The sequence below is a fragment of the Drechmeria coniospora genome, chromosome 01 (genome assembly GCF_001625195.1).
Source record: "Drechmeria coniospora strain ARSEF 6962 chromosome 01, whole genome shotgun sequence".
NCBI lineage: Eukaryota > Fungi > Ascomycota > Sordariomycetes > Hypocreales > Ophiocordycipitaceae > Drechmeria > Drechmeria coniospora.
Window position 1 is genome coordinate 1,633,892 of NC_054389.1, and position 25,050 is coordinate 1,658,941.

Here is a 25,050-nt window from a genome sequence, read left to right on the forward strand (position 1 = left end):
GATCGGGGTAGCCTTGTATTGTATCTTGCCAACTTCGTCGTATGTGCCTCAAGCTTCGCGAAATCAAACAGGGGAATCATACTCTGCCGACCGGCATAGTCGCCTAGCCACTCGGGATATCAGGTACGCAAGTCGGGCCAGGCAAGGAATGACAGATTTCGGAGCACGGGGACGCAACGACTGTCGTGGCCAATAGCAACCAGGCATCCATGGCTGGCCTACAAGTGCGTTTCGACCAACGAGCTCAACCCCCGCACATAACAAGACTTCTCATGGACGAGGGACGGTGGTGCACAGATGAAGAGAGAATGAATGACCTTTCTGATTAGATTCATCGAGAAATCAAGGCTTAAAAATACCCCAAACTTGCTTGAGCAACTAGAATGTATATCTAGCATCCCTCAAAGGCAAACCCTTCGCTACGATGTGACCTGAAGGACCCCTCCCTTAGCCAATGTTGAACTCGTCGGCAACTGCGCGCATCAGCATGGCGCTCTTGCGCTTGATGACGTCTCCTCCTGGCTTTTGCTCCTTCGTCGTGTCGTCGGCCTTGGAGGAGTCCCGGCGACCCTTCTTGGACTTGCGTTCGATGCCCGACCCGATGCCACCGGGTGCCTCTCGAAGGCCGAAGCTTTTGGCCACGTGCCCTAGGTGCATCTGCGTCATGTCAAAATGGACTCGCTCATCCTTGACATGGGTTGCGTATGCCCTGATGTGCGATTTGAATCCGTTGCGTGCCAATTCGAGCCGCTTGCTGTCGATGAGCAACCGTTGCTCGAGGTGAAGCTGCAGCGTCTCTGCCTTGCCGTGGTATGATTCATCATCTTCAGGCTTTGCTTGCGTCGTCACCGGAAACTCCAACTTCGCCATGAAACCCTTCTTCAGTATGGACTCGTGTGATTGGGACGACGGCGGCGTCGACGACTTTAGGAGCTCGATATACCCTTCTTCTGGGCCCGGAAGGAGAAACAACAAGGCGTCACCGGGACGGCCGGCACGCGCGGTTCGACCTACGCGATGGATGTGATCGGAAAAGCTAAAGGCCGGATCGTACTCGATGACGAGATCGACCGCCGGAATATCCAATCCTCGCGACGAAACGTCCGTCGTGACGAGCAGCGACGGCGTCTTGCACTCGGAAAACGAACGGATGGTTGCCGTGCGGACCGGTTGGCTGAGCGAGCCATGCATCCTGTGCATCATGACTTCCGGACTCGCCGCGGTCGTAAAGTAAGCTGCCTTGGACACGGTCTTGGAAACGAGCTCCGCTTCCTTTGTCGCCGATGCCGGCGGGTCCGTCACGGCCGGATCCCTCAACATCTCGTAGTGAAAATCGACGGAATCGGCGCAAGACATGAAGATGACGGCCTTCATCGTGCGCCCTCGACGGGAAAAGACGGACTTGAGGTAGGCGATGAGGGTGACCAAGCGGAGCTTGGAGGGAACCACGGTGTAGTATTGATGCAGCTGCGCGGGAGCCTTGTGGACTGCCATTTCGATGGTCGGATCCTCGTCGCCCTTTTCGGCCGCCAGAAATGTCGCGTCCGCCAGACTCATCTCTCCGAGCTTCTGCACATTCATCTTCATCGTGGCCGAGCAGAGAACGGTGACACGCCTCTCTGGCAGCTTGTCGAGAGGCGTTCCGTCCTCCGTCCTCTGCACGATGGGAATGTCCCGGAGGCGAGTTATGGCCTTTTTCAGGTCTTCCTCGAAGCCGAGATCCATCAGACGGTCACCTTCGTCCATGATGAGCCAGCGTACGGTGCCCAGGTTGAGGGCCTTTGTGTTGTCAATATGATCGGCGAGCCGACCGGGGGTCGCGACGAGAAAGTTGACGCCCTTTCGTATTCTTGCCTTTTCCGCTTTCTTGGACTCTCCACCGGTGATGGCGGTGGAGACGAGCCAGGGGAAGGGCCGTATGAGCTGCTCGAGGACCGTGTGAACCTGCCTCGCCAGTTCGCGGGTGGGCGAGACGATGATGGCAAAGACGCCAGAGTCTCGATGGATTTGCTTGCCGGAATTGCTGAGGAGCAGAATTCGATGAATCATGGGTAGCAGGTAGGAGAATGTCTTGCCGGAGCCGGTTTCCGCTTGCACAAAGGCGTCCGAGCTGCTGGTGAGCAGGTGCGGTATCACTTTCTGCTGGATCGCCGTCGGCCGTTCGAGCTTCATTTTCGTCAGTTCGTCGACGAGCCGGGACGACAGTGTGAGGGAGCCAAAGTTGGCCACGTCGGCGAGCGGTGCATTCGTCGCCTCTGGTGCAACCCATTCTACTTCGTCCTCGGCCGCGGTCGCCTGTGTTGGGTTGAAGGAGAAAAGTCGTGAAATAACCTGGCGCGGGCCTCGGCTTGCGTCTCCATCGGCTCGGGCCGGCTTGTGAGGTCGTGAGGAGTGCGAGGAAGGACCGCCGTCGTGTGCGAGAGACTCGAATCTCTTGGATTGGGTTCCCGGTGTGTGGGACTGGTGATGACCAGAATCTTCATCAACCCGACGACGCTTCGTCGACCTCAGTTCTTCGTCCCCGCCGCTGTACGCGGTTGCCGGAATCGAAGGTCCATTCCGGGCCACTCGTTCCGCACGCTTCCTCTCTCGCCACCGACCGCCTTTGAACTTGACACCGGCCTTGTAGGGTTCGGAGGAGAGTTCGAAATTCAACAGCATGCCATCGTCGGCCATGGTGAAAAGCAAGCAAGCGTTGATGCTGTGCTGCTGCTGATGTCGGAATTGGGATTGATGGTGGGGCTGGTTGCTGCAAACCGTATTGCTGGTGCAGCGTTTTTTTTTTTGGAGGAGCATCGTTATCGGCGGATCACGTATCGATAAGTCCGATAACGAAGTGTGCACTGTCGCGCCTTTCCTTGCCGCACGAGGCACTTCGTACCACGCACTGGATGACGCAAGGTGGAATGCAGCATGACTTTTTGATCCCCCCACGAAGAATATTCAATTCAAGCATCGGCACTTCTTACGGTTACTTTCTCGTCTTACTCTCGAAGTATTCGCAATCCTTGTGCATCCATCTTCCGTGGAATTGCCTTGAGAGAGGACTTGGACAGGCGAGTATTGTAAGTGCACACCTATCCATCTGCTCGGCTACACATCTCGACTGGCGTCCGCATTTCCTGTGTTCTGAGGACACGTAGTCGAACATTCGGAGCACACATAATTGCAAGTACAAGTATACGCTCGTATTGGCGTACTTGCAAGGAGTAGGTGCAAGTATTTGCATCATGCCTAATGGGTTATGTCGCTGTGGGAATGCGGATAATTTGGCAGGGGAATTAGCAGCAATCATCGGGTTCCGGGGTCGTGATAATGCCGAGCAATACTCCGTACATGTGCCGTGCCGTCTTCTGGAGGAGAAAGTCGGGCACGGGTGGATGACGTTCCGCTTCACCCGAGCGTCGAGCAAACGCCAAATGACAGATATCCGTCGGTACATGGAATTGCTCCAGTACGGCGCAGTCAGCCTCCAGAGCGGGCCGGGCGCGCTGACGCTGATTGTTGATTCGCCAAATGAGCATTCGCCACCCGATCACTTCCGTGGTGGTGGGTTGGCATTCTAGTAACATGAATAACATGTGGTCTACAGTACATGTATGTCCAGCAGGAGGCGACTTGCATCTTGATCTGATGGGCCCATACTCCTATTGCTTGAGCGGTTTGTTGAACATGAAGCCCTGTTGATGGTTGAAAAAAAAAGCATGTTAGGTATCGCCTACTGTACTGGGTAGCTGCAGGGTACTTGACAAGTACTGCACGACCTTGCTAGTTGCTCATCCATGACGCCTAGAAGTAATAAAAGTGTACGGGTACACCGTACGAGAACAGAGACTGATACTACTTTTGTACTGTGGGTACAAGTTACATGCGCTTGTATGCGCTCCAAGTACGGAGTACTGTAATTAGATTGTCCTATCCTTGTCGCCCTGTCGGGTAAACTCGTAATATGCATCTGGCCCTTTGCCTTCTTTTTTCGGAGGGGGCGGGGGGGAAAGTTACAGGCTGTTGTAATGGAGTGGGGATGCCGCTAATGTTTCCGGCTTCGCCCATTGACTCCACTGCAATACAGCGACGGGTATTACTCCGTACAAGTAATTACAGCACCTATATGTAGTTGTACTTAATACTAGTAAGTACAGTACATTCGCATGGCTCAGGAGGTGACAGCAGTCGACGTTCCCGTACCGGTTTCCCCTCGTCACGATAATGGAGCATAGTACCTAGGTACAGTACCTCCTACTGGCGCATGCGGCACCTAGAACGCCTAGTGACGGAGTACTGAAGCTGTACGGAGCAAGTAAAACCTACTAGGTACCTAGTAGTTATCGCTAATATCCAGCAACTGCGCACATGTCGTCCAGTCACCGGCAAAGTCGGCCTCGTGCGGAACCATTGTTCACATGCAGTAACCCCCCATCAGAAAGAGTATTGTGAAAGATATACCTAGACGTTTCTGCAAAAAGCACATACAACTTACCTACCTGCTGCTACTCTCCCTTTGCGTAGGAAAGCTGCATACCGCACCTGCATGAGCTGAGTCGCGTCAGCAGCAAGGGTGTTGTAAGACCTGACAGAAACGTGTAGTTGCGGGAGCAGATGTAAGCAAGTATACGTAAGCAAGTACGGAGCACTCCATACAGTACTCGTACAAAGTACTGTATATCATATATTGCAAGTACTTGAGTGTACTCCGTTCGTGTATCAAAATCAAGTACATCGTCCTCCAGCACAGCAGAATGAGCAGAATGAGCGCGGGCGACCTTTCTTGTCCTTGCAAGTACATTGGAGGAATTTTCCCGCAGCAGAAAACTCAAGTGCCAAGCTGTAGCGTGCTGGCGTTGGTACTGGTCTATGTAGGTACATGGGCTGTGCACTCAAGTATTACTAGTGAACGTGCGGATTACAGGGGGAGGTACTCCGTACAGAGTACAGAGTACTAGGTACCCTTCTACAATCAATTGCTTGTGCCCCGAGCAAGTATCAGTACTTAGGTATATCGCATCGCACCACGGCAGCCACCACCTCCCTGTACCGAATTCCGTTGGCGTCCGGAGCCGCAACTGCCCGATGACTCGTAATGAGTGCCCCTCGTCGTACCTTGCCCACTGCCAAGGCCCTATCTCCCGTCCTGTGAAAACCAGCGACTCCCCCCTAGTCCCGTTCCCTCATGGTCCATCATGTTCTACAACTCCTGAAGCTACCGATTACATTTTCGTCACTTTGCCAGCATTGCATTGCTGGTTGCTTCCACGAACACCAACCTTTCCTTCAGCATACTTCGTCTACCCTCTAGAACAGCGCGTTTGTTTGACGGACTCCGGTGCTGTCAAATGAACCTGCATTCGAATTCACTCTTTCCTTTCCCCGTGAGTAACCGGCTGCCTCACCCTTCGCCTTTTCGCCCTGCGCCTTTCCACCACCAATTGCCTCTTCGTTGTTTCGACGTTGGAAGCGTCATTATGCGTGCCGCGGCGATGATGGAACCTTTTGCTTAACATGGCCTTGCAGAACCTTTCCTCTCCAGGTGCCATCTAAATGCCCACCATATACTCGTCACTATACACGAATTTCATCCGCCAAGGATCTACCTTTGCCAAATCCATCACCACCCACGGCTACGCACAATCCGTCGTAGCGGCCACCCATCCCCATGTTCTAAATTCGCAGAACCGTCCGGTCTTCGGCCGGCCGCATGCCAGCCGACTCAATCGCCTCGCGAGCCTAAACCTTCACTCTGCCTTCCTCACCGAACGGACAGGAGCTGGCCTCTCGTCTGACCAGCGTCATGGGCACCTTCACGGAGGCCTGGATGCCTACTTTGAAGCCCTGCAGAATCAGGAGGCCGACGGCGAAGTCGACGGCGAATGGACACAGTTCGAGTTCCAGAAGCGGATAGAATGGAAGCCGAGCTCATCCACCGTCCTCAACGGGGAAGAGGACGCCGGCCCTGGCGAGGAACTTGTCGCCGATGAGCCATCGGAGGCTGTTGCTGCCTTCTCGGAAGAGGAGGCCGCCGCCCTCGCGCACATCGACGCGGCGCTGGAGAAGGAGATTGAGGCTCGCAATGTGCCGCCGTCTTCCCTACCGGGGTCCGTCCCCGTCTCGCGCTCGCAGACTCCCGGAGTCGACGTTCGCACCCCGCCGCCGTCGGTCGACAGCCAGTCGCAGTCGTACTCTGACCATCTGGCGAAGCTCTCTGCCGCTTCCCGATACTCGGAAATCCCCGCCGTTTTCGAGGCCATGCTGGTGACGGGTGTGAAGCCCATGGCGAGGTCGTACAACGCCTTGCTCATGGCCGCCATACACATCCCCTCCAAGAAGAGCGAGGTTGTCTCCAAGGCACTGGATGTGTATGCTGACATGGTCCGCCGTCGAGTGTCGCCCGACGGCGACACGTACAACATCATCGTCGGCCTTCTGGCCTCGCGATCCCTCGAGGTGGCCGAAATGAAGGCCGTTCTCGACCAGAAGCGTCTGCGATTCGGCGGCATGGACCAGCCTGGAAAGTTCATGTTCGCCTCGCACGAACTGGAGCACGCCATCCTCTGCGAGGACGATAGGCTGGACCTGGCCATGAAGCTGTTCGACCAGTCCAACGATGCAGACGCGGCCGACTACTCTGCCGAGACCTACCAGCGACTCATCTCGGCCTGCGGCCAGGCTGGCCGCGTGTCGGACATGCTTCGACTGTTTGAGCACATGGAGTCGAGCAAGAGCGTTCCCTTTGCCGCCATATTCCCGACCATGATCACTGCCTTTGCTCGCCGCGGGGACCTCGTCAGCGCCGTGGAGTGCTACAATGAGTATCGCAGCCTCGCCGTCGCGCACGACGACGGCCGAGCAGCTCTCCACGACCGCCTCGACGACCAAGTCTACGCCGCCGTCATCAATGCCTACGTCATCTCGGACAAGATCGAGGGCGCCATGAAGTTTTTCAAGAAGATTGTCAGCGAGTACGGCGTCCGAGCCGTCGACGTCAAAGATGCCCTCGTCGGCGGCGGCTTCGTTCAGGGCTTCATATCCCGAGGCATCTACCAGGAAGCCTTCCACTGGGCGCAATCAGTCGAGGCCGAAGCTCGATCCGACGCCTTCTCCCGGATAGCCATCGTCGCCGCCGACAACGATGAGCCGGGGACGGCCACCGAAGCCTACTCCAGCCTGCCCGACTCGGATGCTCAAGCCCTGGTCGGCCCGACGATTGCCCTTCTCGCCATGAACATCCGCAAGGGCGACGTTGCTGCCGCGACAAAGTACTGGCACACGCTCACTCGTCCCGAGGTTCGCGCCACGGCCTCCTTCATCGAACCCACGGCCATGTATGCCGTGGCGTTGATTGGCTCTGGTCAGGTGGCCGAAGGACTGGCCCAGTCCGAAGCCATGTTCCAGCGCATACGGGCCTCCGATGTCGAGTCGCGAACGCAGCTTGCTGAGGAGATTGAGGAAGGCGTCGACTTCATTCGTCGTTACATGGAGACGCGTGAACTGGCGGATCCTCGCGAGCTGGCATCGCCGCTCTCGACGATGCGCTCGCAATCCCTGAGCGACTCACCCTTCCCGTCGACGCCGACGGTATCTAGCTTCGAGGACAGCTTCGACCCTTACGCTCAGAGCACCGACTTCAAGGGCTCGTCTCTCATCGCCGGCGATCTCGAAGGCAGCCACGGCCGCAAGGGCTCCCGCCTCGACGAGGCGCTCGGTCGGTTTCGAAACATTCGCCGTGCTGGACGACACCCTCGGTACGTGACGTACGCCAAGCTCATTTCGGCGGCTGCTCGGGACGGCAAGATGGAGCTGTGCAACGAGATATACGCCATGGCCCGCACGGACATGCCGCTGATGGCTCAGTACGCGACGGTCCGATATGGCTGGTCCTCGATTCTCGACGCCATGGTCGGTGCCTGTCTGACGACGGGCAACCGCGGACGCGCAGAAGAATTTCATGGGAAGCTTCTGGAAATCGGCGCGACGCCCTCGGCGAACACGTTTGGCCTCTACATCACGACGCTCAAAGATTCGACCAAGACGTTCGACGAGGCTTCCGAGGCCGTCCGCATCTTTCACCGGGCCAAGACCGAAGGCGTGGAGCCGAGCTCCTTCCTGTACAACGCGCTCATCGGCAAGCTCGGCAAGGCTCGCCGCATCGACGACTGCCTCTTCTACTTTGCCGAGATGAGGGCGCTGGGGATCAAGCCGACCTCGGTGACGTACGGGACCATTGTCAACGCGCTGTGCCGCGTGAGCGATGAGAAGTTTGCCGAGGAGCTGTTTGACGAGATGGAGGCGATGGCGAACTACAAGGCCCGGCCTGCGCCTTACAACAGCATGATGCAGTTCTTCCTGACGACGAAGCGGGACAAGGGCAAGGTGCTTGCCTACTACGACCGCATGTTGGCCAAGGGCATCGCCCCGACGTCGCACACGTACAAGCTTTTGGTCGACACGCACGCGACGCTCGACCCGGTCGACATGACGGCCGCCGAGAAGGTGCTCGACGCGATTCGAACGTCGGGCCTGCGACCGGAGCCGGTGCACTACGCGTCCCTCATCCACGCCCGGGGCTGCGTCCTCCACGACATGGAGGGTGCGCGCAAGCTCTTCGATGCCGTCGTCCGGGACCGATTGGTGCCCGTCAACGCGAGCTTGTTCCAGGCGCTCTTCGAATCCATGGTTGCCAACCACGAGGTTGCGGATACCGAGGCTCTACTGGCGCGAATGCGCGCGATGCGCGTCGAGCTGACGCCCTACATTGCCAACACGCTCATCCACGGCTGGGCCGGGCAGGGGAAGATCGACAAGGCGCAGGAGATTTACGACGCCGTGGCGCGCGAGGATCGCGAGCCGAGCACGTACGAGGCCATGACCAGGGCTTCCCTTGCCGTCGACGAAAGGGAGCGAGCGAAGGGCGTCGTCGCCGAGATGCTCACCCGCGGATACCCCAGCGCCGTCGTCAACAGGGTGCTGGAACTCCTTGGTGGTGGGCAGGAAGCGGCCACGTCCTAAGGTGGCATCGCGGCCATGGATGGCGCGATATTGGCATGGCGAAGAGCACGTGTTTGTCTTTGCGAACCCCATTGTGTGATACCCAGTCCCTTTTTCCTCGTTTTTTTTGCTTTCTTGATTATTCTGGGTTGGAACCCGATTGGATGAGATTGGGGGAGCTGGGCGTGCTACGAGAGACCCTTTTGAGATTTCCATGTTTGTTGCATGCTGCTCGGCGCATACCTTTTTGAGGGAGTTTTTGAGCGAGGTGTTTGTCAGCCTCGACGACCGGCTTTGGCTGCGATGGATTCATGGGCTGTTTGGCCACCGATAGACACATCCCCTCTCGGCATAACATAAAAAGCAAAAGCAACATCAGCATCTGGGGCAGATGGCAGATGGAAGCGGAACGAACGGTGGCGGCGGCGGCGGTGGCTGTCTCGAGAGCAGCAAGGAAGCCTGCTGGCTGTACTGTACGAGTGTAGGAATAATACCACGCATATCGATCGAACAGTTTGCCACTAGTCCATGATGACGACCGCCATGTGAAGGTGTCGACACTTGTCCATGTAACGCAATTTCCCGTCGATGACACGGAGAGTCGTGCCGAGTATTCAGAGCACAGTTTGGGTGAAGCGTACACTGTACTGTCTAGCGGAAGTACCCCGTACCTTCTAGCGCAGCACTGCAGTTGGCGGTCACGGAGCTTCCAGAAGCTACAGGCTTGCTTTGCCCCTCCCCCACCATTTCTCCTACGGTACACCCCACGTTCATCTCGCTCACCACCAACGTCCACTTCCCGAGCAGCCTTCTTCACGTCGCACCTCACGCCTAGTTGCACATCTTCTTTGCCATACTTGAGACGATCTCGGAGAACATCGGCACATGGCTGGCCACCAAAACCGCACCGTCGCCGTTTCCGCCCCGGGCAAGGTGCTGCTCGCGGGAGGGTATCTTGTCCTCGACCGGCAGCACACGGGTCTCGTCTTGGGGCTGAGCGCCAGGATCAACATCGTCGGCAGCGGGATCGAGACGAGCGAGGGCGTCCAGTTGAACGAGATTGTAGTCGAGAGCCCACAGTTCCTAGAAGCCCAGTGGCGATATGGATATCACCTCGCTCCCCACGGCGGCGGCATCAAGGTCACGCAGCTGCAGGTGTACGTAACGGTTCCGCCCAGACACCTGTCTCGCCTCCTTCGCTCACCTCCATGTCTTCTTCCATTGCAGGGGCGACAAAATCAGCGCCAACAGCTTCGTCGAGACAACGCTCAGCTACGTGCTCAGCTACATCGACCACATGACGACCAAGTCGGCGGCGCACGGCAAGATCAGCTCGGTGCGCCTCGTCATCCTCGCCGACAACGACTACTACTCCCCATCCGCCCGTGCCGACCCGAGGCCCGGCCGCTTCGCAAAGTTCTCGGTGCCCCTGAGCGGCGCCAACAAGACGGGGCTCGGCTCCTCGGCTGCCCTCGTCACCGCCCTCACCGCCGCCCTGCTCGGCTACTATCTGAGCAGGGAGTCATTCGATATGGCGACGGCCGACGGCAAGCGTACGCTGCACAACCTCGCACAGGCGGCCCACTGCGCGGCCCAGGGCAAGGTTGGTTCCGGCTTCGACGTCGCCGCCGCCGTCTACGGCTCCTGCACCTACAGAAGGTTCTCCCCCGAGATCCTCCAGGGGCTCCCCGCACCCGGGTCGCCAGGCTTCGGCGAACGACTCGCAGCCGTCGTCAACGGTCCAACGCCGGCGTGGGACGTCGAGGTACGGACCGACGGTCTGCGCGTTCCCAAAGGTCTGGCGTTGCGCATGTGTGACGTCGACTGTGGCAGCCAGACGGTGGGCATGGTCAAGAAAGTGCTCTCCTGGAGGAGCGAGGACCCTCAGCGGTCCAAGGAGCTCTGGGACCATCTCCAGCGGAAGAACGACAGTCTTGCGGCGACGCTGCGGGACGGCAAACTGGACGCGCTCCCGACGGCCATCCTTGCCGTCCGGGAGCTCGTTCGCGACATGAGCAAGAGCAGCAAAGTGCCTATCGAGCCGGAGTCCCAGACGGAGTTGCTGGATGCCGTCAGCGCCGTCGAGGGTGTCTACGGCGGAGTCGTTCCCGGTGCCGGCGGCTTCGACGCCCTCGCCTTGCTCATGCGAGACGACGAGGAGACGAAGCGTCGTGTCGAGTCACGCCTCGCCGAGTGGAGTCGAGAGAAGGGATCGGTTGTGAGGCTGCTGGAGGTCGTCGGCGAAATGGAAGGCGTCCGGGAAGAGCAACTAGATATTTATTCCGGATGGCTGTAAGCTTCCGTTGTCATTGATGACGACCGACAATACATCATGAACCGAGTGGGCCAACTGGCTTTGCCAACTCACGCCATCATTCAGTGGCCGCATTGAGCTTTCTATTATCTATCTAGGGCGTTCCCTTTTTTTCTTCCTGGCCTTTGTCCGACCAGTTTTTACAGATCGATTTTCACTGCCATTGGTAGCCGTGGCCGAAGTCGAGTACCTCGCCCAGTATTCATCCATCCCATCAACAACTTTCAACCTAGTTGCAAACCATACATCGTACAGGGTCCTGGGCCAGACGCGAAAACCCATCCAAGGAGTGACGGAACGGCAAAGGTGTCATGGCCAATTCTCGGCTGAGACGACTAGAACGATGCCGAGGATGACGTCCCTTCACCACGCCGATCGAGCAGTCATGGCAGGGTATGTGGGCAATGTGGGACGCTTCGGGCGCGAGATTTTGTGCACGTTCAAGGTGCGGTTTCGAGGGGACATGGTTTCGTAGACGCCGAGGCGGCTCGCTACTGCCTTTTCGCGGAGCATAGAAATTCTGGCCACGGATCGTTAGCATGCAAAGGGGAATGACCGATGGTGCTGGAATTCGTACTCGTCCTCGGAGACGCCTGGCAGGGAGACTGGCTCAAGCTTCAAGTCGAAAGGAGCAGACTAGACGGACCACGATGTTAGTCAACTGTGGCGTTGCGGGGGAGGAAGCATGGGGTAGGTTGAACAGCAACATACGATTTGCAACGCCCTCTTCTGCTTGCGCCGGCGCTGGAGCAGGGTTTGGACACGAGAGTAGAGCATCTTGACGTTGTCCTCCATGTCCCTGTCTCTTCACGAGGCAGGAGAGAGGCTTCTGTAGAGTTGCGTCTTCTCGCAGGCTATGTGATATCGTACGTATATGGTCGCAAGAAGGGTTCGGGTTCACGAGGCCGCCGCTATTGTTGCTTATTCCAGATAGCAACGACAGGGAGGCTCTCGATGAGAAATCGACAGGTTGTGCTTTTTTAATATATATTTTCGCCCGCGCAAAATATAAATGTAATGGACGACGCTTGTTCGATGATGGATTGTTGCCTAATCAGTCGCTGAAGCCTGACAGAGGTCGATGCGTTGGGTGCCTGTGCTGATGAGGGGATGTAGCAGCACCCTGGGCACGGAGATGTAGTGGTGCCGAGGGGCTAGGGAAACGAGGGAGAACAAAGTAGGCGATGGAGATGGCGTCGATCGTGTGGAGAGATGACTGAGATGATGAATAGGGATGCGAGACGGAGAAGGGTCGAGATGAGCGAGGAACGGGCAGCGAACGAGGCGGACGATGGGGCTCAGACGAAGGCTCAGATGAAGCGATAGCGATGATGACGACGATGGAAACGAAGGTTGAAGACAAAAGCGAATCTCGGATTGCGTAAAGAGCGGGACGCCAATGACCTGCGAAGAGCCTGGCTAGGAGAAAGAGAGAGACAGTTGTTCGCACGAGGTGAGGAGGAGGATGCGGCGAGGTGGTGAGGCACCCGGTTGGAGGCGGCGAGAGCGTGTATCATATATGTCTCGACGTCCACTTGTACATTGGTTGCCACCACCAGGACACCTAGGCGATGGATGGATATACATGGACTCGGGTACAGACTACAGCACACACAAGAGTGCGTAGGGTACGTAGAATACGTACAGCACTCTTGGGTAACACCGATAGAACAGTTCACGAACCAGGTACGGACCACTAGCATCGACCTGGAGACGCCAAGGCGATGTTGGAAAGCGCCATTGTTGGCGAGACATGGTCCTTCGGAGTAGAGGAAAGAGCGACGTGTGGGTTGCTGCACGTTGCTAGTGCGTCGGGCAAGGCAGCTGCGCCTGGCGTGTTGGCAGGACAGGCAGGGCTGGCAGGGCAGCAGCGATGGAAACGGAGGGACGGCGGCGAGGAGCGACCAATGGTCATGGTCCTTGGCCATTCTGCAGACCAAGGCAAGGGCGGCCGATGACACGAATGGGTGTGCCTGTTGCTGCCTTGTTTCGGAAGTGACGCGCGAAGGGAGGGCAGGAAGGGCCCCGGGAAGACCCCAAGAGGCGCCATGCCATGAAAAGTTGAAACCTACGAGCTCGCGTTGCTGGAATGGCAACTGCACGGTGGGCCTGGCTGGAATCCAATCTGCCAGTGTCGAATTCACGTGCTGAGCATGCTGAGGAGTATGGAGAAGGTGTCCTTTGAATGTGCGAGAACATGAATGTATGCACTTGTATTGGTGTACGTATGCGGTGGCAAGTGCGAACAAGTACTTACAACCGCAAGTACATGCGTGTACAAGAGCGCCGTCCTGCAGGTGCACGTAAGTAAGTACTCCGTACGGTTGCTCTGGTCCCGAGGGAGGTACGTACGCCGCACGAGACGAGATTGGGAAGGAAGGAAGGGGAGAAGACAAGCCGTTGCCGCCACACATGCGTCATGCAGCAGCAGCCCGTTGGCAGTCGCAGTCGTTTCAACGGGTGGCAGAGGCGTCGGGAACGCGCGATTACCTGCACAAACAACGGGGCATCGTTTGCTTGCCTGCTGATGAGACAATTCACGGTACCCGCGCGCGTGCATCGCCTGCAGGGCGACGGAGCTCTTCTAGACGGCCAGTCGGGTGGTCTGCTGTGCAGGGTCCTGGGGCTCGTCGGTGCGTTGTCCCGGTAATTACAGAGGGACTGCTGCACGCACCCGAGTATGACGACGTACTCGTGCTAGCACCAGCGGCTACGAGCGGGAGGGTGGTAGAGCGAATGAGCAGCAAAGTACTCCGTACCGTGGCACTAGTGATTCGTAGTATTGAGTACTCGCCCGTGACAATGCTTAACTGACTAGATTTATGTACTTTGTACATGAAACTACAGCACGTTCATGTATTACTGTACTTGGGTGAACATGTACCTGCTTGCACATGTCCTCGAACCATAAACGCCAAGCACCCGCTAATGCATATGGGTTCTCGGAGTCTAGCAGGCACCACCCCACCAGGCTACCTGTAGTTTGTGCCTGATACATCCTCCGAGGTAGAGGCACTGTAATACTGTATGTATGTACTACTACGGTAGGTACCTAGTAAGTAGGTACTCGTACTTACATGGGCTCGTCGGCACTCGACAGGCCGGCCGTTCCTACTCCCTGATGACCGACGGACATCGATACCAGACACTGCCTACTATTACCTAGTACCTAGCTGGTATTACCTCCCCGTATGGGACTCCGTACCTACTAGTTATTAGTACGGCACGGAGAGCTGGCTCCCTTGCGTTCGAGCCGGGGTCCAACGAACCAGTTCTGTCTCACCCCGTGTTCGAACTAGCGAACAGTTCGTGACAGTTGTCACAGCATTCACGTACGGCACCTGGTACTCTTCCGTAGCATGCATCATACCCGTCTACTTCCGAGTACCGACTGACTAGCATGCCCGTCTCCATGATTTGCCTCGGCGCGCCGTGCATTCATTCACTCATTCATTCCATCACTGGCTGGCGGCGCGTCGAGGGTCCAGGTGCCCGAGGGAGCATGAACAGCACATGAACCGCACAAGGCGGCGGCGAAAAAGCAAGGCGGCCGCCGCGTAGCTTCATCGAGCCGCATGCACCCCGCGATCTCGGCATCGCCCTCCCACGACGTTCCAAGAAGCTGCCATGGGTGCTGGACCGCTGGTGGGCCAAAAGGTGACCATCGGTGCTCGCCAATCGTCGAATAAATAAAAAAAAAGGTCTCAATAAAAAAAGACGTCAGCCCGTCCAGGTAGCCAGCCCGTCCGTCACCTGGCCAGGTCAGTGCACAGGCGCCAACCCGCACGGCGGCACCTCCCTCCCTGTGTGACCTGTCTCCCTCCCGCTTGCTTTATTTCGGGTAATCCTTGACGTGGAAGCTCTTGGACTTGACAAACTGCTCGAAGCCGAATCGGCCCAGGGTCTGTCCCTTGCCCGAGTTCTTGTAGCCGGTCCAGGCGAGATCCTAGTTCAGTCGGTCCCGTTAGCGCTCCTTCGTCCTCGTCGGCACCGCAGCTGACGTACCGGGCTTGGGTAGTCGCATCTGTTGACGAAGACGGTACCCGCTTCCACCTCGTCGGTGAGCTCGAACCCCCTCGCCGTGTCCTTGGTCCAGATGCTCGCCGTCAGGCCAAACTCGCTGTCGTTCATGAGCTTGACCGCCTCGGCGTCGGTCTTGACCTTCATGACGGGAATGACGGGACCAAACGTCTCCTCCGTCATGACGGCCATGGAGTGATCGACGCCCGTCAGCAGCGTCGGCTTCACAAAGTTGCCCTTGGCAGGGGGGTTCGCGAAGCTCTCGTTGTCCGGCGTCGCGTCCTTGGCGCCCTTGTCCAAGGCGTCCTTGATGTGCCGCTCGATCATCTGCTTCGAACGCGTCGAGATGACGGGCCCGAGGTGCGTGCTCTTGTCGGAGGGATCGCCCAGCCTGTAGCCCTTGAGCACCTTTTGCACCGCCTCGACGAAGGCGTCGTGGATTTTCTCGTCCACGTAGACCCTCTCGAGCGAGCAGCAGCTCTGGCCCGAGTTGAAGACGGCGCCGTCGACGATCTCCTCGGCGACCCAGTCAATGTCCACGTCGCCCCGGATGTAGGCCGGGTCCTTGCCGCCGAGCTCGAGGCCGACGTTGACGATGCGGTCGGCCGCCGCCTTCTGGACCGCCAGTCCGCCGGCGACGGAGCCCGTGAAGCAGACGAGGGCGATCCTGGGATCCCGCACCATCGTCTCCATGACGGTCGGCGAGCCGCAGTGAAAGTACTGCAGCACGCCCTCGGGAAGGCCGGCATCCGAGAAGATGCCGGCGACTCGCTCCACGATGGTGGGAGTCTGCGGAGAGGGCTTGAGGATGACGGTGTTGCCGGCGAGGATGGCGGGGATGAGAGAGTTGACGAGGATGAGGTAGGGGTACTGGGTGAGACGAGCCGGCAGTTAGCGTTCAAGCTCGGCACGTGCGGTCCGTTGCGTGCTGCGCATGCGCACGCGCATCGAGCAACGAGTGGATGTGCAATTTATATCGTTGCTTCATCATTCATTCATTCGCTCGTTCGTTTGTTCATTCATGGGCGCGACCCATGCGTGTCGAGGGTGTGGCGGCCACTCACATTCCACGCAAAGATGACGAGGACGGGTCCTACGGGCACCTTGCGGATGAAGCGCTTGAATCCCTTCTCCGGTTCGCCGTCCGTGTCCTTGAGAGCTTCGTCGCTGATCTTGAGAAGATACTCGCCACGCTTGACGGCCGTCGCCACCTCCTTGCCCGTGTAGGCGATTGGGCGGCCCATCTGTTCCGTCAGTTCCTCGGCGAGCTCGCCCTCGTGCTCCAGGAGGCCCTTGAGGAATTTTTTGACGATTTCCTGCCGCTCCCCGAGAGTCGTCTTCCGGAACTTTTGAAAGGCCTCGGTGGCGATGCGGGGGAGGGCCTCCAGGTCGGCCTCGGAGATGCCATTGCGGGTGAGGATGGCCTCGTTGGTGGTGGGCGATATGGTCGTGATGACTTCGACAGACATGATGAAGACGGCGGACGGCGGTGGATGAGAAAAAGGGCCTTGCCTGGGGCGGATGAGCTTCGGATTCAGATCAAGCGGTCCTGGTCCTGGGTGAGGGGAGTTGGGGAGCTAGCGAAGCTGATGGAGGCATGGAGCGAAGGAGTCGCGACAGCCCCACGTCACATACTCCGGCAGGCTCCTTCGGCTCTGCGCTGGACGCACAGCGTCGCCTTTAGCCGCCTGCCGCGACCGCGCTCCGTCCTCGGCGCCCAAGCAGATGCCGCCCACCAGCAAACTTCGTCCGAGGTGTCGCACATGTGAATGTTTGTGCATGGGGGCAAGTGCAGTGTACTTGAGGAAGACTACTGCGATGGCATTGCCACTGCTTCTCTTGGGGCTAGATGTCTGACATTGCTCGGCGGACATGCCAAAAGCATCTGTAGCACCTACATGTACGCCTACGGCATGACCATTGACGAAAGCCTCCACACCATTCACACGACATCAAGTCAAGGCCGAAGCTTGGGTTATCCGAATTCCTGGAACTGAATATTGCAAGACGATTGTGGCATGCAAGCTCGGAGAATATGGCATGAGCTGCAGTGCCTACCTCTAATCTGCAATATTATACTGTATTTTTAAGCAGGCTACTCAGTATTACAGCGCACTCCATACCCCGCTCCCTTCCAATGGCTTGAATGCCGGCAGTTGGCAGACAACGTGGAAGTAAAGCGTGACATCACTCTCCATATACGACAAGAAAAACCAATCAATGGAGCGGTGAACCATCATTGGCACTCATGACTCCCGCAACACATGTATAAGTATTGTATGTTGTAAGTATCCGTACTGATACTTTGTATTGCCGACATCTTCACAGGCTGCACAATCAAGTCCGCCGTTACACCGCCTTCCACAATCGTTCACCGCCTTCCGTCCCTGCATGGAGGAAGCCGGCAGGACCCACTGGGCAGAATTCCCTTCATGAATTCTACTCAGCAGCTGGGAGATTCCACTCCTAGCAACTCCGTAGCGAACTATTTCGGCGTCTTCGTCAAACACCTCCTTCAGCGTATGCGTTGTTGATAGAGCCATCGGATTTTTTTTGCATCGTCCACATCTGTACGGAGGATCTGCACGTGTCGCGCCGCGGTATCTCGACCTTGGCTCTTCCTGGCTCCTTGACGTGCTCCTTGCGTCCACCAAGAGCACCTTCCCCGCCTTGTCCAACTCGCTGTTGATTGTGTTGGAGCCTGCCACGGCCAAGGCATCATGGCACCGCCAAAGCGAAACGAGTTCCTCGATGCGTCGGATAGTGAGGACGACCAGGCCGACGGATACAACTCCGACAACGAGATTGCCAAGGGCGGCCGCACCGCGAAGCGACGGAGAGTGGACAGTGACCAGGACGAGGACGACGCAGCCAGCGACGCGGGCCGTGACGCCACCGATTCCGACGGAGAAGTCGGAGGCGCCGACGGCAGTCAGGATGGCGGGAGCGAGGAGACGAAAGTGGATGCGGCCGCGTCCAAAGCAGACAAGTCGAAGACGAAGCCGCCGAAGCTCGAGGCCGAGCTGCCGAGCATGAACAAGCCTGCCGGAAAGAAGAACCTGGTGGCGACTGACAAGGCGATAAAAAAATCCGGCGTCGTCTTCCTCTCCCGCGTCCCCCCTTTCATGAAGCCCAACAAGGTGCGGTCTCTTCTCCAGCCGTACGGGACCATCAACCGCATATTCCTCGCACCCCAAGACCCAACCGCGCATGCACGCCGCGTCCGCGCCGGCGGCAACAAGAAGAAGCTCTACACCGAGGGATGGGTCGAGTTTGTGAGAAAAAAGGACGCCAAGGCCGTCTGCGAGCTGCTCAACGCCCGCGTCATCGGCGGCAAGAAGGGCAGCTACTACCACGACGACCTCTGGAATTTGCTCTACCTCAAGGGCTTCAAGTGGCACCACCTGACGGACCAGATCGCGTCGGAGAATGCCGAGAGGACGAGTCGGATGAGGGCCGAGATAAGCAAGGCGACGAGGGAGAACAAGGACTTTGTGCGAAACGTGGAGCGCGCCAAGATGCTCGACGGCATGCAGGCCAAATCGAAGAAGAGAAAGGCTGCCGATGGGGAGGAGAAGCCGAACGAGGAGAGGCCGCGGACATTTCAGCAGGTGCCGCAGGTCCAGAAGGCGTCCGGCCTGGAGGACCAGTCGGACCGCGTCACGAGGGCTCTCAGCAAGATTTTCTAGCCGCCGACCGAGGTTGTTTTTATTTGGCATGGCATGGTGTTGGGGATCACTTTGCTCGTTTTCCGTCCCTCCTTGTGGCATTGGCCACGCCGCGATGCTCCTGTCGTCTGGTGGTGTGGTGTCTACTTGTACAGGGGCAGCACAGGTCTTGGGTTCGATTTGTGGACAAGTCCGTAGCCATCAACGGTTGCCTACGAGCACTTGCAATACTTGTCGTATCATCAATGATATCACAAAGAATTTCTAGTACGTTGTCCAGCACGACGTGAAATCAACAAGTACGGAGTTGGTACTTACAGTGCACGTACAAAGTACGCCCATGTATCCTGCATGTACTGTATTAATACTTACTTGTACTCCGTACTCTGTACACTGAAGTGTACTTGTATACTGTACAGTAAGTACTGTAAGTACTTACAAGTAATGGTATTGTACTCCGTACTTACAGTACATGTACACTGTATGGACCGTTGCAGGTTGCTAGAATCCCACCTGCCAATAACCAATAACGTCCATCGACGCAAGGCTCATAGCGCACAGTCGCAAGGCGTCACCACTGCCGACGGGGCTGTCCAATCGCCGCGCACCAAAGTCTCTCCGGCTGCCTTAGTGTGGACTTCTTGCCAAGGCTGATGGCGCTGACTCACTGTGGCGTGCGGCGATAAGATTTCCCTGATTGCTGCTTATCAACCAGTGGGGTAAACATTTTTCGACCCCCCGCATATGGCCGGCCGCCGACCGACTTTCCATAAGTTCTCCAGCAGGCCTTTGGCGAGACGACTCGCTCGACCTTGAACATTGTCTCAAAGCGCCTGATTCATCGCCGACACAATGTCCATGGATCTTGATGATGCGCCCATGGCCATCGAGGCTTCGTCGCAACCGACGCGCGCAACGTAAGTATACGCCATCGATGCACCTCGATGCCCGCCGTACGTGCCTGCTGACCATGGCTTCGACTCGACAGCATTCTCTGCTGCAACTGCGGCGCCGCCATCGATGGAACGACGGCGACGGGTGCCCTCTGCTTCGCCTGCGTCAAGTCGACGGTCGACATCTCAAAAGGCATCCAGCGTGAGGCGACGCTCAACTTCTGCCGCGACTGCGACCGATGGCTCATGCCGCCGACCAGCTGGGTCGTCGCCACGCCCGAGTCTCGCGAGATGCTGGCGCTGTGCCTCAAGAAGCTGAGGGGCCTCAACAAGGCCCGCATCGTCGACGCGAGCTTCATCTGGACCGAGCCCCACTCTCGCCGGATAAAGGTCAAGCTCACGGTCCAGGACGAGGTCCAGGAGGGCATGCTGCTCCAGCAGACCTTCGAGGTCGTCTACGTCGTCGCCACCCAGCAGTGCCCCGAGTGCGCCAAGTCGTACACGGCCAACGTTTGGAGGGCCTGCGTCCAGGTCCGGCAAAAGGTGCTGCACAAGCGCACCTTTCTCTTCCTCGAACAGCTCATCATGAAGCACAACGCCCACCGGGACACGCTCAACATCAAGGAGGCCAAGGACGGCATCGACTTCTTCTTTTCGCAAAGGAACCAGGCCGAAAAGTTCATCGACTTCCTCAACTCGGTCGTGCCCGTCAAGGTCAAGGCATCCCAGGAGCTCATCTCGCAAGACGTCCACACGTCCAAGAAGCAGTTCAAATTCTCCTACTCGGCCGAGCTGGTGCCCATATGCAGGGACGACATCGTCGCCATGCCGATACGGCTCGCCAAGCAGTCGGGAAACATCTCCCCGCTCGTCCTGTGCCACAGGATCGGCACGTCCGTGTCCCTCATGGACCCCCAGACGCTCCAGACGGCCGACATCAGCGCGCCCATCTACTGGCGCGCCCCCTTCACCTCCCTCGCCGACGCCCGCGAACTCGTCGAGTTTGTCGTCATGGACATTGAGCAGACGCCGACGAGGAGAGGAAAATGGGTCCTGTCCGAGGCGACGGTCGCGCGCGCCTCCGACCTCGGCACCAACGACAGGACCTACTTCACCCGCACCCACCTCGGCCACTACCTGCAGCCCGGTGATTCGGCCATGGGCTACCTGCTGACGGGCACCATGTTCAACAACCCCGAGTTCGAGGCCATCGAAGAGTCGCACACGTACTCTTCGACCATCCCGGACGTCGTCCTCGTCAAGAAGCACTACCCTCGCAAGAGGAAGAACCGCCACCGCAACTGGAAGCTGAAGCGCATGGGCAAGGACGAGGGTGAGCTGCTGCCGAAGAAGGCGGACCAGGATCGCATGGATCAGGAGTATGAGATGTTCCTGCGGGACGTCGAGGAAGACGACGAGCTTCGTGCCGCCATGGCGCTGTATAAGAGCGAGAAGAAGGCCCGGGAGGAGGAGGAGATGAGCATAGCGGAGACGGAGGATGACGAGCAAGACGGCGCTCCGCAGGTGAACATGGACGAGTTGCTGGATGACTTTGACGAACTCACGATGCAGGACCAATAAATAGTCTGCAACCACGCACGATGCGGGCAATAGTTGCATCGGATATCATCTTCCCAACTGTGCCGCTCTCCCTCTCCCTCTCTCCCTCGCCGTTTGTGCTCTCGCCGTGTGTGCACACGTAGGTGAGAATGCGTGGGTGAAGCCTGCGTTGCTTACGCGGGAACCGAGCCTTTTAGACTCTGTAGACCTTGTTGGGGACCATGACCGAGTTCAAAGCCTGCTCCTTGATCATGATCTCATAAGAAAGACGGTATCGTGTCGGGGGTCAATTTCTTCGCCTTTGGCGGCGGCCGGCACGGCTGCATTCTGGACTTGGCTCGCCGGATCCTGCGCCTGCATAGTCCAAACGGGTCATCTTCAACGCCATCTTCGCCATCGCCGTCATCCTCGTCATCACTTTCATGACCCTCAGCCGAGAGACGGACTTGTCGGTGTCTGGTTCCCGGTGAGCCGTCTCGCTGTCGGTTCAGAGCACGCGTGCTGCGAGCCGGGGTGACCGAAGCGCTGCCGTTGTCACTGCCGGTATCACTCGCAGCAGCACTGGTCCTCTCCGTAGCCGGTATAGAAAACAGATGTGGAACGAGTCCACCGCGAACGGGTGGCTTTCGGGAAGAGGCCGCAGGCGCCAAGCCTCTGAGGCTCGAACCTTTGCTGCGGCCTACGCTCGTGATCGAATCCAGTCGGGATCCGGGCCTGACACGCATCACCGTACTGGAGGAGGGAGCACTTGGCGGTAACGCCAGGGGGTCCTCACTCGATGACCGCTCCATCAGGCCGTGTAGGCTGGTCCCTACCCAGGGCAGCTCGAGGTCGGGGTCGGGGTCGGCGTTGGATGCCGCGATGGCGAGGGCGCGCTGTCTGTCGCGTCGGCGCCGGGCCACAGCCGCTACGGGCGTCGAGGTGACGACCACAGGACGCTCCATGGCGTGGATAGCGGCGGCGTTTCGCGTCCGGGCGAGACGTCGGAGCCGATCGTACTCGGCACGGTGAAGGCGCGTCGTGAAGCATTGCGCCGTCCGGAGGAGCTCGTCCTCGACCATTCGATACCGGTCGTCTTCACCAGCACGCATGAGCCTGTGCCCGCCGTTAGCCTGACCTTCCTTCACCCCTCCCCTTCCTCTCTCGTTCCCCTTGTGCCCATGGAATTCTGGGGAATGACGGGGGATCGGAGGATGAACGCACTGCTCTGGAGGTGGTGGTGCGGGCGGCGACGAGTCTGGGGGACTGCTGAAGGGGTCTGGGCCTGTGAAACGCACGGTTAGCATGTCTTCTTCGCGGTTGCGGCTCGCAGGGGATCATAGCCTACGCGGTTCTTGCTTGCTCGTCGCAGGTGTTGTTGGCGGCATCGAGGCTCGCGCCGGTGTCGTGGTGGCCGGCCTCGGACTGGGCTCGCATTTTGGCGTCCGCCTCGGACTTGCATTTTCGCTTGGCCCCTCTGTCTTCCATGGCAGGCGCCTTGCCATCGTCGGCCGTGTGAAATATCCGTCGGCGTGTTGCAAGCGGGGAGAGAAACAGAGCAGGGCTCGTCGAGATGGGAAATGTCACCAGATGGTTGGCGGTGAGCCCCACTGAAACGCAGAGCAAGTTCAAGTGCTGCAAGCTAACTGCCGGAATTCAACAGCACTCGGCCAAGACAATGATGGGAATTGGCACATAGTTTTATCGCACGCAGCATTTCTATCATGCCGTTGGTTTATTGCGATTCATGTATTTTTGGTACCCTTTCCTCCCTCCGATCCGTCAAACTTGCAGGTGGAATACAGTCCGTTGCATTCTCGGGCCCTCGAGAACAACAAAAAGGACAAGGACAAACGAAAGTCGATGCTAGGTGAGCAGGCAGGGCCCTACAGGGCAACATTCACTGCGTCTCCGCCACCACCTTTCTAATCGAGTTGGCCACATGATCAATGTTGTTGGTATTCAGACCAGCCATGCTGATGCGGCCGTTCTTGGTCATGTAGATGTGGTGCTCCTCACGCAAGCGGAGAACCTGTGCCTCCGTCAGCCCGGTGAAGCTGAACATGCCGATTTGGTCCGTGACGTGGTTCCAGGTGCCGGGTGTGCCGAGCGCCTCGAGCTTCGAGCGCAGGGCTTTGCGCATGCTCATGATGCGGCCAGACATCTCCTCCAGGTTCCCCTCCCATTCGGCGCGCAGCTTGGCGTCGCCCAGGACGGTGCTGACGATTCTGGCGCCGTACAGGGGAGGGTTGGAAATTTCCGATCGCTGGAGAATGGCGAGCTGAGAGGCGATCCTCGTAATCGTCGCAGAGGCATCGGATCCAGGGCTCGTCACAAAGTGGAAGCATCCGGCCCGTTCACCGTACAGGCCAAAGTTCTTGGCGAAACTCTGGCAGACGAGGAGCTCGAATCCTTTCTCGATGAAGTGGTGGATGGCGGCGGCGTCGCGAGCGAGGTTGCCCGAGGCAAAGCCCTGGTAGGCGCAGTCGAAGAAGGGGAAGTGCTTCTTCTGGGCCATGATGGTGGCAATCTCCTTCCACTGGTCCATGCTGGGGTCGACGCCCGTCGGGTTGTGGGCGCAGGCATGAAGCAGGATGATGGAACCTTCGGGTGCCGCCTGGATGGATGCCTTCATACCCTCAAAGTCGAGTCCCTTGGTCTCCTTGGAGAAGTACGGGTACTCGGCAACCTGCAAGCCGACGTTGCCGAAGATTTGCTTGTGGTTTGCCCACGTCGGGTTGGACAGGTAGACCGTTCGGTTGCCCTTGTAGAACTTGGCGAGGAAGAGGGCACCGAGATGGACGGCACCGGTGCCGGAGATGGTTTGCATCGACGCCGCCCGCTTCTCCCGGAGCGCTGGGGAGTCGGCGCCGAGGATCAGCTCGGCCGCTTTGGAGGTGAATTCAGGAAGGCCGGCGATGGGCGCATATTCGTGGTTCAACTCGGGATTGTTTCGCAGAACCTCATCAGCCTGCGATCGATGCCAGTCAGCTTCCACCTTGGCGGAGGAGGTGCCATGGACGAGCGGCTGTGGACTTTGGCCGTCTCGTCACGCACCACCTCGTCCTCGCCGATCCCGGGACGTCACCAATCATCCACTACGCACGCACCTTCTTGACCACGGGCAGGACCCAAGGCTTCGCATCATTAGTACGGTAAGCACCGATTCCCTTTTGATCAAAACAAGAAATGGTTAGCTCGATTTCCGCATGTCCTGCCGCACGAGGGAAGAGAATGGCAGATGGAATCGAGGGCAGGGCAGACGTACCAAGTCGACCTTTTGCGGGCTCGTGTCCGCCCTGTATTCTCTGGCGAGACCGAAGAGAGGATCCTCGGGCGCCTGGGGAACAAGGTCCGCGGTGAAGTTGGTGGTGAAGGGCATGGCGGGCGAGATGTGACTTGCGATGTTATTGAGCCGCTGAAGGGAGGAGGACGAAGGTAACGAGGAAGCTGGAGGCATGGTGGTGTGCCAGTTGAGTGATTCGAGAGACAAGGTGGGATGATGGTGGGGCAAGGAGAGCGTTGTTGTCGAAAGTGATAATAGAGTATTAACCGGCGCTCGTAATTCGGCAACGGTTACTGGCTCCGATTGTGCAGGGGCGAGGAATGGTGGCGGCCTAGGTGCTCGGCACTA

General features: G+C 58.1%; 9 protein-coding genes across 9 annotated transcripts; 4 read left to right on the top strand and 5 right to left on the bottom strand.

Moving 5' to 3' along the window:
• Positions 1–447: 447 nt before the first annotated feature.
• Positions 448–2,676, bottom strand: DCS_00451 (ATP-dependent RNA helicase DBP7; the record flags this gene model as incomplete). The annotated part of the gene is made up of 1 exon (XM_040797790.1): positions 448–2,676. One exon carries the CDS (start codon positions 2,674–2,676, stop codon positions 448–450), a length of 2,229 nt encoding a protein of 742 aa, XP_040658673.1.
• Positions 2,677–5,538: 2,862 nt separating this feature from the next.
• On the top strand, positions 5,539–9,003 carry DCS_00452 (pentatricopeptide repeat protein; the record flags this gene model as incomplete). The annotated part of the gene is made up of 1 exon (XM_040797791.1): positions 5,539–9,003. One exon carries the CDS (start codon positions 5,539–5,541, stop codon positions 9,001–9,003), a length of 3,465 nt encoding a protein of 1,154 aa, XP_040658674.1.
• An 864-nt stretch (positions 9,004–9,867) lies between these two features.
• Positions 9,868–11,278, top strand: DCS_00453 (phosphomevalonate kinase; the record flags this gene model as incomplete). The annotated part of the gene is made up of 2 exons (XM_040797792.1): positions 9,868–10,139; positions 10,210–11,278. The coding sequence occupies 2 exons, from the start codon at positions 9,868–9,870 to the stop codon at positions 11,276–11,278; spliced, it is 1,341 nt and encodes a 446-aa protein (XP_040658675.1).
• Positions 11,279–11,659: 381 nt separating this feature from the next.
• On the bottom strand, positions 11,660–12,091 carry DCS_00454 (uncharacterized protein; the record flags this gene model as incomplete). Its single annotated transcript, XM_040797793.1, has 3 exons — positions 11,660–11,816; positions 11,874–11,932; positions 12,008–12,091. The coding sequence occupies 3 exons, from the start codon at positions 12,089–12,091 to the stop codon at positions 11,660–11,662; spliced, it is 300 nt and encodes a 99-aa protein (XP_040658676.1).
• A 3,037-nt stretch (positions 12,092–15,128) lies between these two features.
• Positions 15,129–17,081, bottom strand: DCS_00455 (betaine aldehyde dehydrogenase 2; the record flags this gene model as incomplete). Its single annotated transcript, XM_040797794.1, has 4 exons — positions 15,129–15,242; positions 15,302–16,186; positions 16,381–16,865; positions 16,952–17,081. The coding sequence occupies 4 exons, from the start codon at positions 17,079–17,081 to the stop codon at positions 15,129–15,131; spliced, it is 1,614 nt and encodes a 537-aa protein (XP_040658677.1).
• Positions 17,082–18,036: 955 nt separating this feature from the next.
• Positions 18,037–19,005, top strand: DCS_00456 (U3 snoRNP-associated protein Esf2; the record flags this gene model as incomplete). The annotated part of the gene is made up of 1 exon (XM_040797795.1): positions 18,037–19,005. One exon carries the CDS (start codon positions 18,037–18,039, stop codon positions 19,003–19,005), a length of 969 nt encoding a protein of 322 aa, XP_040658678.1.
• An 831-nt stretch (positions 19,006–19,836) lies between these two features.
• On the top strand, positions 19,837–21,458 carry DCS_00457 (nonsense-mediated mRNA decay protein 3; the record flags this gene model as incomplete). Its single annotated transcript, XM_040797796.1, has 2 exons — positions 19,837–19,901; positions 19,973–21,458. 2 exons carry the CDS (start codon positions 19,837–19,839, stop codon positions 21,456–21,458), a joined length of 1,551 nt encoding a protein of 516 aa, XP_040658679.1.
• A 236-nt stretch (positions 21,459–21,694) lies between these two features.
• On the bottom strand, positions 21,695–22,723 carry DCS_00458 (uncharacterized protein; the record flags this gene model as incomplete). Its single annotated transcript, XM_040797797.1, has 1 exon — positions 21,695–22,723. One exon carries the CDS (start codon positions 22,721–22,723, stop codon positions 21,695–21,697), a length of 1,029 nt encoding a protein of 342 aa, XP_040658680.1.
• A 593-nt stretch (positions 22,724–23,316) lies between these two features.
• Positions 23,317–24,876, bottom strand: DCS_00459 (aspartate aminotransferase; the record flags this gene model as incomplete). Its single annotated transcript, XM_040797798.1, has 3 exons — positions 23,317–24,387; positions 24,527–24,586; positions 24,685–24,876. 3 exons carry the CDS (start codon positions 24,874–24,876, stop codon positions 23,317–23,319), a joined length of 1,323 nt encoding a protein of 440 aa, XP_040658681.1.
• Between the last annotated feature and the right edge of the window lie 174 nt (positions 24,877–25,050).